The sequence below is a fragment of the Electrona antarctica genome (assembly GCF_951216825.1).
Source record: "Electrona antarctica genome assembly, contig: scaffold_1404, whole genome shotgun sequence".
Lineage (NCBI taxonomy): Eukaryota > Metazoa > Chordata > Actinopteri > Myctophiformes > Myctophidae > Electrona > Electrona antarctica.
In genome coordinates, this window is record NW_027637156.1 from 350 (window position 1) to 13,544 (window position 13,195).

Consider the following 13,195-nt stretch of genomic DNA (forward strand, 5'->3'; position numbering starts at 1 on the left):
CGAGTGTGTGTGTGTGTGTGTGTGTGTGTGTGTGTATGTGTGTGTGTGTGTGTGTGAGGTAAAGCAATGGATTCACGACTGAATGAGAGACTGTATATACAACATTTTGTGTTTATACATAGACAAGTACTTAAAGGTGTGTGTGTGTGTGTGTGGTGTGAGACTGTGTGTGACTGTGTGTGTGTGTGTGTGTGTGTGTGTGTGTGTGTGTGTGTGTGTGTGTGTGTGTGTGTGTGTGTGTGTGTGTGTGTGTGTGACTGTGTGTGACTGTGTGTGTGTGTGTGTCCGTCTCCTTACATTGGTAGATCTGAAGGAAAGTCTCAGACAGTTTGCTCGTGAGCAGGGGCTCCGGCAGGTCCCTGAAGTACTGCTTCAGCATGTCCGCCACGTCGTAAGCCGATTGGCCCTCGTAGTTGACTCCGCCTCCGTCGGCGCCGCACGCCTCGTTCATCTGGCGGAGGGCCTGAATGCGAGACTTCACCCCCGACTTCCTGAAGAGACCCACCTGGACGGAGGGGGGGAGGGGAGGGAGGGAGACCGTTACATCATGCACACACATAGGCACGGAAACTTGGACTCAGCCTCGAGGCTAAAACTCCCTCAACCCTCATTACCATGAAGAACCACCATCATCGGTTTCGTCTTCCCGGGAATATCTTAAAACCATTTAGACCTGAGAAACCGATTCTACAAAATGTCTTCAAAATCATGAGGGTTTTCTGGAAAAAAACCCTATGTTTCCATGTCAGTGGTTCTCAAACTAATTTCATGTCAAGGACCCCCAGGAATTATATGTAATTGACCTCGGACACCAATCTCAAAATATGTTGTTCCAGGGATCCCAGAAGCATAGATGTGGGTTAAAAACATTTGCTGTGATTCACGATTTTAAAAGAAATAGCAGAACTTCAAGCTCGTAGCGCGGCACTTGGTGCTGCGCTATGAGCTTGTAGATCTGCTATTTTTCAATAGCTAAAGTTTCAAATAATTCGATTGGATTCTATATGTACTCAAAGCACACACACGCACAGACGCACACATGCACGCACACACGTGTGTGCACGCGCAACACAAGCGGAAGCTCATCTTTTTTATATAAAGCTGTGGGGGCTTTCACTTGGTTGTAGAGGAATGTTGTTCTGGACTTATCCACCCCCCCCCCCTTATAAATCCCAGAGCTTTTAAGTCAATAGAGTTACATCACAACAACACAGACGGTATTTAGTACGGCGCGATCCCACGACACCCCAGCAGAACGTCTGTCTCTCTCTCTCTGCTGCTGCGTGGTGTGGACGACGTCGTCAGTGGAGCCTTTTATGGCCCGTTACAAAATGGACAGTGTTCACACTAGGCGTCAAGGAGAGAGAGAGAGAGAGAGAGAGAGAGAGAGAGAGAGAGAGAGAGAGAGAGAGAGAGAGAGAGAGAGAGAGAGATAGAGAGAGAGAGAGAGAGAGAGAGAGAGAGAGAGAGAGAGAGAGAGAAAGGGCCTTTGGCTTGACCAGACAGAATAGTTTCCATGAGCTTTCACCACTTCTTAACAGAGGCTCCTTGTCCAGCTGTGGAGAGAGAGAGAGAGAGAGAGAGAGAGAGAGAGAGAGAGAGAGAGAGAGAGAGAGAGCCTTCCCTCTCTTTCTCTCAAATATTCTGACGTACGTTAATAGCTATTTATGCCCATTTCTCTCTCTCTCTCTCTCTCTCTCTCTCTCTCTCTCTCTCTCTCTCTCTCTCTCTCTCTCTCTCATCTCTCTCTCCCCCTCTCCCCCCCTCTCCCCCTCTCCCTCTCTCTCTCTCTCTCTCTCGGTTCGGTAGGTTCATTCTATTCAATTAGTTCCGTCGTAATTTCTACGTATATGCACACACATTACGCATGCACACAGGCAGGCAAGTGCACAAGCACGCGCAAGCACACACACACACACACACACACCCTTGGAACTGTCTCTTTGTATTAAACAGACTGACACAGGTGACTAAACAGCTGGAAATTCTGACTCCACAGGCCTGCTCTTGCGTGTGTGTCTGTATGTGTGTGACTGTGTGTGTGTGTGTGTGTGTGTGTGTGTGTGTGTGTGTGTTGGCGCGGCGCGCATGTGTGCGTGCTTGTGTGAGTGAGTGAGTGAGAGAGAGACAGAGAGAGAGAGAAAGAGAGAGAGACCTCTGACTTACACAGCATGTGTGCCCCTCAGTCAACACACTAAATTGAGTGTCCATGGCCGAGCACACATTATGTGTGCCAGAGGGCAAGAGAATGGAAGAGATAGAGAGAGAGGGACATGATCGTGTGTACATGCACACACACACACACACACACACACACACACACACACACACACACACACACACACACACACACACACACACACACACACACACACACACACACACACACACACACACACACACACACAGTGTTACGGGTGACGATGGCGCCTTTCTCTGTCTCACGGCCCCACTCTGTTATGCAACAGAGCGCGATAAAAAACGGAATGTGAATGTCTTAAAATACAGATCTTACATAAGCAAAGAACATTTCCCAGCACGTGTAGCACGGAGGCTATAGGTCTGTCACCATTACACGTATAGAAGTTGGCCGTTAATCGTCGCCGAATGATTGCGAATAATTTTGCGTTGAATGTTGAAACGTTACAATTTGTATTTCTGTGTTTTTAAATATACAAGATAGCGGAAATAGTCTGCGCCAGCTTACAGCATGTCCTGCCATTTCTGAAAAAAGTTTGAAAATGATTTGACATTTTTCAACATGGAAACGATTATGCAAAAAAAAACGACGATTATGTCATAATTGTGACAGGACTAATGGATATCACCTGGTCTAATCACTGGTTGATATCACCTGGTCTAAACACTGGTTGATATCACCTGGTCTAATCACTGATTTATATCACCTGGTCTAAACACTGGTTGATATCACCTGGTCTAAACACTGGTTGATATCACCTGGTCTAAACACTGGTTGATATCACCTGGTCTAATCACTGATTGATATCACCTGGTCTAAACACTGGTTGATATCACCTGGTCTAAACACTGATTGCTCTCACCTGGTCTAAACACTGATTGACATCACCTGGTCTAAACACTGATTGCTCTCACCTGGTCTAAACACTGATTGCTCTCACCTGGTCTAAACACTGGTTGCTCTCACCTGGTCTAAACACTGATTGCTCTCACCTGGTCTAAACACTGATTGCTCTCACCTGGTCTAAACACTGGTTGCTCTCACCTGGTCTAAACACTGGTTGCTCTCACCTGGTCTAAACACTGATTGCCCTCACCTGGTCTAAACACCGGTTGCTCCCACCTGGTCTAAACACTGGTTGCTCTCACCTGGTCTAAACACTGGTTGCTCTCACCTGGTCTAAACACTGGTTGCTCTCACCTGGTCTAAACACTGGTTGCGCAGGTATCTCATGGCCTGCTGGATGCCCTGGGGGAGGGGCTGGCCCGTGCGCTGGACGTTGACTTGCAGTGGCACACCGAACACATTCCTGTCTTTGTAGTCTCGCACCTTGATCCGCTTCATAAACTTTGGCACAGCCCTGCAAGACACACACACACACACACACACACACACACACACACACACACACACACGCACACACACACACACGCACAACACACACACAGGCACAGATTATTAAGTGCTGTACTGAACATTAAGTCATGTTTTTCACACACACAGCATTCGGTACATCATTAAACATTTTCCAAGCCGACGCGTGCGTCCTCCTCCTCCTCCTCCTGCCTTGTACAGGAACACACACGCCTCAGTCAGTCAACAGGACTCTACCCTGCCTCACCGTGTTCATGAGAGAGAACGCTTATGCAACTCACTGTGGCTGCCTGCGCTCGCTGGAAAAATGATCCGTCAGATGCCAAAGTAAAAGGAACTGGATAGGCCCTTACGACTCCATTTTTACACTCAAGAGTCAAATTAGCACACCTGGATTTTGCTGTGTATATGTGGGGTACCAAAGGGGAGGGGTCGACCGATGCACTGATAACTCCTTTTCCAGCCCGAGGCCTGGTAAAGGAAAACAATTATACATGCTTAACCCATTTAGGCCTGATGTCGAAATAAAAAAAAGTCTTCTGAAAGAATATATATATAGAGATTTGTGCCGCATTTTCACGATTTTCCAAAAATAGCAGACCTACAAGCTCATAGCGCGCCACTCGGTGGCTTTAGAAGATTTAGAAGACGTTTGTAGAATCGATCCTCATGTGTAAATGGCTTAAGTAAATGTGACAGAGGACTGAGTGGACGGATCGAGTCGAGTCTCACGGCCGCAACATGTACAATTCATAATGACGTCTGAATAAAGACACTTCCTGGGCAGCAGAAGTTTGACTCCAAGTTTACGAGAGGGGTGGATGAACAGAGGGGGAGACGACAATAGGAAGGAGGGAGGGGGGGAGGGGGGGGTTGCACAGTAAAGTCCGGAATGTTAATTTAACTGTTGGATAGGCCCTTACGACTCCATCTTTACACTCAAGAGTCAAATTAGCACACCTGGATTTTGCTGTGTATATGTGGGGGTACCAAAGGGGAGGGGTCGACCGATGCACTGTGTGTGTGTGTGTGTGTGTGTGTGTGTGTGTGTGTGTGTGTGTGTGTGTGTGTGTGAGAGAGAGAGAGAGAGAGAGAGAGAGAGAGAGAGAGAGAGAGAGAGAGAGAGAGAGAGAGAGAGAGAGAGAGAGAGAAAAAGAAAGAGAAAAAGAAAGAGAAAGAGAAAAAGAAAGAGACAGAGTGTGCGTGTGCGTGTGCGTGTGTGTGTGTGTGTGTGCGTGCGTGCGTGTGTCTCTCCGTGTGGGCGTTAGGTGTGTTTAGGAGAGAAACAATGCATCGCTATGGAACAAATGGAATGAAAAGGCCAGCAGGAACATTACTAAATCTCAGACTGGGATCTTTGAACATGTGCAGGCCTCCAGCGCTGGTAAACAAGTGGCCTCTGTCTTTCAGAGAGCTGTCCTAACCTATCATAAGACAAAGTCATAACTCCTTTTCCAGCCCGAGGCCTGGTAAAGAAGGAAAAAATGTATGGCCTGACGTCGAAATAAATAAAAAGTCTTCTGAAAGAATATATATTCAAAGATTTGTGCCACATTTTCACGAGTTTTCAAAAATAGCAGATCTACAAGCTCATAGCGCGCCACCGAGTGGCGCGCTATGAGCTTGTAGATCTGCTATTTTTCAATAGCTAAAGTATAACATAATGCTTAGTTAAAACACCAAAACGGGGTTCCCGCCCAGAATGGGTTAAGCTTCATTTATAAACGGAAAGAAAATAGCCGATCCGGTACAAAACTACACAAGTTATATCGCGACGCGTCGTGAGCTCGAACTAAGTACACGTCGTCGGGGCTTTAAAAGGGAAATGCTGAATTCCTTTCCTGACTCGGCAATTTTCAGTTCGTAAAAAAAAAAAAGAAAAAAAAGAAAACAGGAAGGGAACAAGAGACTAGACGAGAAGAGAAACCGAGGAATGCGGAACGGGGAGACTGCGGAGAATGCGGTTTGTAACACGCGGGTCCTAACACCACGGAGAGGAATTAGGGGCATGTCGGAGTGACATTGCAGGGCAGTCGCTTGCTCGCGAGGCCGGCCGGCCGGGTGCAATAATAGCATGAGGGAACTGTATTCAAAGAGGAATACATGGAGGGGGATAAAGTGGTGCTTGAGAGGAAAAGGATAATTGTTGAGGGGAGATCTTTCCAACCGCCCCAGCTCTTGTTCTAACACAGTGTGTGTGAAACGTCGTCGGCATCTGATTGCCCTGTTGGGGGAGAAAAGACAATGTCCTCCTCTTTCCCATGAAGCAAATTACTGGCCTGGGAAAAGAATGTCTGAAACCCAACTCCTCCAGGCAGCCGTCAGTGAGGTGGACTAAACACCACTAACACAATGACCTGCAGATGGACGGGGAAGACGGGAGCCGTACGGGAGTGGGTTGATTCCGTCGACTGAAACCGAGACGAAAAAATGTTCGTCGACTAGCTTTTTTTTTAACTGACGAAAACTAAATGGAAACTAAAATGAGAACTAAGCTATGATGACTAAAAACTGAGACTAAATATACTGACAATTTCGTCAACAGATAAAAAACTAGACCAAAATGTTAGGAAGGGACTAGTGGACAAGAGATCCAAGTCATTTTACAATTAGTTGCATGCTGAAAATAGCCGATCTACAAGCTCACAAGTTGTGAGGTTGTAGATCGGCTATTTTCAGCAAGTGTAAAAACAGTCATTACGACGGCATCAAGGCACCGCCAAAATACATTTTAGTCGACTAAATCAATTGTAGATTTAGTCGACTAAAATCTGAGCCACGGATTTGAGCCACGGAACCCCCATTTGATGACATTTTAGCCTCGCAAACCCAAAACTTCCTCATCTCACCTTTCTTCACATCCTCTAATTGTGTAGACTATATACGTTTAACAATAATTTAACTCTTGAGAGCGTAAAAATGAAACCAAATGGACCCGTACGGGTGCATTTGGTTTCATTTTATACACTCTCAAGAGATTTATAAAATGTCTATTTGGTTACCTATTCTCCACATCATTTAGCTGCATGGGGACCACCTGGAACCGTCCGCCTCAAGGGGCCACTGCTGGTCCCCGGACCACTGGTTGAAAACCACTGGCGTATATTTATATATATACACATGACTGACTCGTGCAAAACACTGCATTATCCCACATGATACAAGGATAAAATGATTCCATTGTTCTCATTCACTCATATAGCTACAATGACATACTCTTGCCACGCAGGTGTCAATAATTAACGAACTGGAACACTAATTACATTATACAATGTTTCTTTTTTTTTTTTACAGTACAAATTCTACACGCCTGCTCAGCAGTGTAATAGATGACCTAGAAAGATGCAATCCTGCAGCATTGCGAGTGTGGTTTGCCCTATCTCTATAGGAAACCACACTATTATAGGCAAAAAGAGTAAGAGAAAGGTGAAAGGAGTCTGTCCAATCTATAGAGTAATAAAAGGTTAGAGACCGAACAGGAGCGTTGGCGTTTTGAAGCACCCGGAAGACTGCCGGAAGCGCAATTATAACTCAATGGCTCGAGCGAGCGGAAGTTTAGCCTAGCCTAGCCCCGGAGCCTCAAATTTGAGGTCCGGGGCTGACGCAGTCAGTTCCATTTTTCGCCAGTAAGTAGTGGCAGCTTCAACTTTGGATAGCCTTACTGGGGGCTTGGTCCAATCAGAAGAGGGCAAAGCGCACAAAAAGTTCCGAATCACTGGCCATTGCAATATTGCTACTTTTACATAAGTCAAACATTGGAATACTTTTTTTCCAAACTGTGCCCCCCTCCCTGTGCACAGTTTGGCGTTTGCGTCTGGTCTACTCACCAGCTGAAGCCATGTTTGTTAGTGGTATAGAGTGTACTTCAACCAGTCTACTCACCAGCTGAAGCCATGTTTGTTAGTGGTATAGAGTGTGCTTCAACCAGTCTACTCACCAGCTGAAGCCATGTTTGTTAGTGGTATAGAGTGTACTTCAACCAGTCTACTCACCAGCTGAAGCCATGTTTGTTAGTGGTAGAGTGTGCTTCAACCAGTCTACTCACCAGCTGAAGCCATGTTTGTTAGTGGTAGAGTGTGCTTCAACCAGTCTACTCACCAGCTGAAGCCATGTTTGTTAGTGGTATAGAGTGTGCTTCAACCAGTCTACTCACCAGCTGAAGCCATGTTTGTTAGTGGTAGAGTGTACTTCAACCAGTCTACTCACCAGCTGAAGCCATGTTTGTTGGTGGTATAGAGTGTGCTTCAACCAGTCTACTCACCAGCTGAAGCCATGTTTGTTGGTGGTATAGAGTGTGCTTCAACCAGTCTACTCACCAGCTGAAGCTGTTTGTTAGTGCAGTAGAGTGTGCTTCAACCATGTCTACTCACCAGCTGAAGCCATGTTTGTTAGTGGTAGAGTGCACTTCAACCAGTCTACTCACCAGCTGAAGCCATGTTTGTTAGTGGTAGAGTGCACTTCAACCAGTCTACTCACCAGCTGAAGCCATGTTTGTTAGTGGTATAGAGTGTGCTTCAACCATGTCTACTCACCAGCTGAAGCCATGTTTGTTAGTGGTATAGAGTGTGCTTCAACCATGTCTACTCACCAGCTGAAGCCATGTTTGTTAGTGGTATAGAGTGTGCTTCAACCAGTCTACTCACCAGCTGAAGCCATGTTTGTTAGTGGTATAGAGTGTGCTTCAACCAGTCTACTCACCAGCTGAAGCCATGTTTGTTAGTGGTAGAGTGTACTTCAACCAGTCTACTCACCAGCTGAAGCCATGTTTGTTGGTGGGAGTGTGCTTCTCCAGCAGGGCGGTGAGCTGCAGTAAGGACAGCTTCTGGAGCAGGTTCATCTGGAGCACCGACTGGCAGCCGATCTGGAGCTGGGCCGAGGCCACGCTGGGCCGATGGGAGCTCTGGAAGCTGGGCCAGCGGAGCTTCTGAGGCCTGCAGGGGCCAAGGCACCATAAGAGAACAACATTAACCTTTTCAAGTTCTTGAAAAACCCATGTTTCTATATCAGTGGTTCTCAAAAATTTTCATGTCAAGGACCCCCACAAATATATGTAATTGGCCGCCGACCCCCATCTGAAAATATGTTGTTCCAGGGACCCCTCAGAAGCAAAGATTTACAGATCTACAAGCTCGTAGCGCGGCACGTCTCGGTGCAGCGCTATGAGCTTATAGATCTGCTATTTTTAAATAGCTAAAGCATAACATAATGCTTAAAACACCAACAAGGGTTCCCGCCCAAAATGGGTTAAAAAGAAAATCCTTTCTATGTCAGTGGTTCTCAAACTATCTCCTGTCGAGGAGCCCCACAATTATATATATATATATAGCCTATATAGCCAATTTGCTCAGACACATATGACGCAAATTCTCCAGTCATTGTCAATGGCATTGTAATGTTTGTGTTAGGACAAAAAAATCAACACTATAGCTGAATATAGGAGGGGCTAGAGAGCGCCCCCTTCAAAAAATGCACTTGTTCCGCTTCCCTACGTCAGCCATGGTCCACTCTACGCACGGCCATATATCTGTGTACACGGTCCCAGACAAAAGGCCCCCTGGTTGGCATGCCCCTCCCTGCTCGTCAGGCAGCAAAAGCACTTTATTACTTTGTACTAATTTCCTTCGCTTGGACACCTGAGGCATCCCCCTCTTCCTGAGTGCTCAGTGATCATATTTCTGGGGATTAGAGGGATTTATGTATGCATGTATCACTCAACAAACAGCTTGCCAACGGGCAATTGAATTCCCCGAAAATTCCCTCCCCTCTCCGATGGGAATCCCGTCTGTGGGATTCCTGAGAGAATGGCAGCAGTCTCCCTAGAGACCCAGGCAGGGAGCATTCCAGAGTGCACAGGAAGATTATGTAAGGATAGTGGTCTCAACGTGGTCCCCCCTGTTTATCGCTCGGTGTCTTTAGGACTTTGAACGGAAGACTTATTCTCTCTCTGGGATTTCTTTCACTCTGATTTGTCTTCCTTTTCCTTGCCTGGGCCTTTGTCCCCCCCCCCCCCCCCCCCCCCACGGCCCATTCAAGCTCTGATGTACAGCCTGGCAAAGCCTGAGAGACTATAAGAAGCTTCAGGTAGTTGTTAGGTAACACTGGACCATTTGGCACTTTTCTCTCTCTCTCTCTCTCTCTCTCTCTCTCTCTCTGTGTGTGTGGCTATTAACAATCAATCAAATCAACCAAACAGAAGGGGGTTGTACTGTATAGACTATAGAGGGTATGCGCGTGACATCATCATTATACCTGGAAGTTATGCGGGAACGCCTGCTGACTGGAGTGGCAAAAAACTACTTTCTGGCCTTGTCAGCCCATACATACATCCATGCAAACAGAAAAGTCCTATATGATTGCATTAAACGACGTTAAACTAACTTTGCCACTTGATTTGCCACTCAATTTGCCATTCATTGTATGCATGGGCATATACCTCGATTAGTCTATTAGATTCCCTCCCTCCTACTGACCTGTTGGTGCGAGTCAGAGACGCGCCCACGCCCGAGTCTCTCCTCTCCCTCATGGCGCCGTCGTGGTCGTGGGCCTCCTCGTCGCCCAGCGGGTTCCCCGTGCTGTCCTGGTCGTCGCTGCAGCCGTTCTCCTCCGTCTCCTCCTCTAATCTGTTCTGCAGCGGCGAGGACGGACACGGCGAGGCCGAGTCCAGCGCCGAGTCCGAGTCGCATTCCTCCTCCTCATCTTCCTCGTCCTCCTCTTCCTCCTCGTCCTGGCGGGCCACGGCCGCCGACCAGGCGTTGACGAAGCGCTGCATGCCGCTGACGTGCTGGAGCACCTGGTCATAGTGTTGATTTGGACAGTTTTAGTTTTAGTCATTAGTCTCTTGAAAAGTTTATTTCGTTTTTAAGTCACATTTTTGTCGCCTGGAATGTTTTTGTGTTAGTCTACTTTTAGTCGACTAAATATCATAAGATTTTAGTCGACTAAATCTACAGTTGATTTAGTCGACTAAAATGTATTTTGGCGGGCCTTGATGCCGTCGTAATGGCTGATTTTACACTGCTTAAACTGGATCTCTTGTCCACTAGTAACATTTTAGTCTAGTTTTTATTTGTTAGTCTAGTCTAATTTTCTAATTCTAGACTAAAATGTATTTTTGGCGGGCCTTGATGCCGTCGTAATGGCTGATTTTACACCTGTAAATAGCCGATCTACTATGTTCAGCATGCAACCAAGTGTAACATGACTTATACTGGATCTCTTGTCCACTAGTCCCTTCCTAACATTTTAGTCTAATACGCTCAATAGGCTTTAAAGGACCACTTCACCACTTTTCAACCTATCTTCATATAATAGGTCCTCACTAATAATCATGAAAAAATGGCGCAATGTTTTTCTACTCGGTCCGTGTCTCATAGGAGGGCTGTGGGCAGTTCAGAAACCCGTCCACCAGTGACATCATCGATGGGGAATACAAGCTAATAGAAACTGCAGGCTTTCTAGTCCTGAAAAGTTGCAATGCGAAAATGGAAGCCATCGTTCTCACGATAATGAAAATCTAAACATTTTTGTAAACAAAATCGTGTTTAAAAAAAATCTGCCGAATGATGATGTCACTGGTGGACGGGTTTCTGAACTGCCCACAGCCCTCCTGTGAGACACAGACTGAGTAGAACAAAATCGTGCCATTTTATCATGATTATTAGTGAGGACCTATTATATGAAGATAGGTTGAAAAGTGGTGAAGTGGTCCTTTAAGGCTAAACACTTGTATTAGGCTAAATACTAGTATTAAGGTGGTTGCACACTGGACGCGTTTTTCGGAAAACCGATGGAGAAACGCCGCAAAAAATCCGAAAAACGCGCTCAGTGTGCAGGGACCTTTAGTCTACGAAATCAACACCGTACCTGGTCCAGCTTGCGCTCCTCGTCCTCCTCCTCCTCACGCTCGGCGTGCGGCACGTTGTCGTAGAAGCTGAGCCGGCTGTCGGCGGAGCCCACCGAGCAGCGCCGCTGTCGCCTGCTCTGTCGCCCCGCCCCCCTGAGGACCACCGAGTTCCCGTTGGTCTCGTTGCTCCCGTCCTGCAGGGCCTTGGGGAACGTCCCGGGCTTGTGGCCCTCCGGCAGGTAGAAAAAGATCACGCCGTCTTCCTCCTCCTCCTCATCCTCGTCCTCCTCCTCCTCCACCACCTGCCTGTTGGCGTTTCGGCCGTTGTTCCCGTGATGGTTGTTCCTGCGGTTCTGCTCGTCCACCGTGGTGGTCCTTACGGGCGGCGGCGGGGCGGACTTGGGTTCGGGCGCGGCGTTGGCCGGGCGTGGCGGCTGGTTCGACGAGGCCTGCTGCTGAGCGCCGGAGGAGGAGAAGGGGTCGAAGCCCTCCAGGTACATGCCTCCTCTCTTGGTGGAGCCGGCCGCCGTGCTGTGGCTGCGGGCGCGCGTCACGGGGCTCGGCGTGCTCACGGCGCTGCCGGCGCTGCTGGCCTCCGACTGGCTGCTGCCCGTGCTGCCGCTGCTGGTCTGCGTGGAGTAGGAGACCGAGCGGTTGCGGTTCAGCGTCATGGTCTGGCCGGGTTGGTGGTGGTTCCGGTTCTGGTGGTGGTTGAGGTTGTGGTCGACGGCGCCGGCGATGCTGGCGATGTCCACGCAGTTGAGCCGCCGCAGCTTGTTGTCGTCCAGGCCCTCCTTGATGACCGGCCCGCTGATCTCCAGCTTGCCGCCGACGCCGGTGATGCTCGGCTTCTTCTTCCTCTTGGTGGAGGCGCCGCCGCTCCACAGGTTCAGACTCTCCATCCTCTTGAGGAAGCTCTTCGCCCGCGACCGCGTGCTCTTGCCGCCGACAACGCCGCCGCCGTCGCCGAACCCTCGCTCCATTAAGCACGCTCCGCCCCCCACCATCCCCGCCTTCACGTCGAAGGTGAACCGTCCCAGTGCGTGCGTCTCCAGGGGCGAGGGGGGCAGCCCGTCGGACAGGGAGTCCTCGATGGCGCAGCCACCCCCGCCGGACCCCGAGGACGAACACATGCTGGCCACGGAGCTGGCGCGCGTGGCGCCGCCGGCGGGCATGAGAGCCTGGGTGGCGTGAGGCGTGAGGGCGCCGCCGCCACCGCTCGCGTGGTGGTGGTTGTGATTCTTCTCCTCCTCCCTCCCTGCTCCGCTCCCGCCGCTGTGGATGGAGCCCACCTCCGGCTGCTCGCTCAGATCACTCAGCACGCTCTCCGAGCTGTGGCCCTCGCGGAGGGTGAGAGGCGCCCCGCCCGTGGTAGAGGCCTGGTGGTCCTGGGGGAACGAGGCCCCTCCTCCGCCGCCGCCCGGCAGCGAGGAGGAGAACACCTCCAGCTCCTCCAGGCGAGACCAGCGCTTGCTGTCCCTCTCGAAGGTCCATCGGCCGCTGATGGCGCACGGCTCGTCCTCGTCCGAGTCCTCGCTCTGCGGAGGAGAGAACAGGTGGGTAAGATGGTGGATGATGAATAAAAGAGAAGTGTATAGAGCAGTGGTTCTCACAACGTTGTCATGTCAAGGACACCCCAAATTGACATTTATTAGCCCTGCGGACCCCCCATTTGAAAAATATATGCCAGGGTGGCACCCCCATATAAGAGAATAACTTTACAACTCTAGCAGTGATTCTCAACCATTTTAATTTCAAGGGACCCCCCCCCCCCTAGT

General features: G+C 49.0%; 1 protein-coding gene across 1 annotated transcript; it reads right to left on the reverse strand.

The window, feature by feature from the left end:
* Positions 1-297: 297 nt before the first annotated feature.
* Positions 298-12,955, reverse strand: LOC306919105 (rho GTPase-activating protein 7-like; the record flags this gene model as incomplete). The annotated part of the gene is made up of 5 exons (XM_079531939.1): positions 298-505; positions 3,401-3,560; positions 8,326-8,505; positions 10,045-10,364; positions 11,438-12,955. Coding segments are annotated over 5 exons (2,386 nt in total), but the record flags the coding sequence as incomplete, so codon positions are not given.
* Between the last annotated feature and the right edge of the window lie 240 nt (positions 12,956-13,195).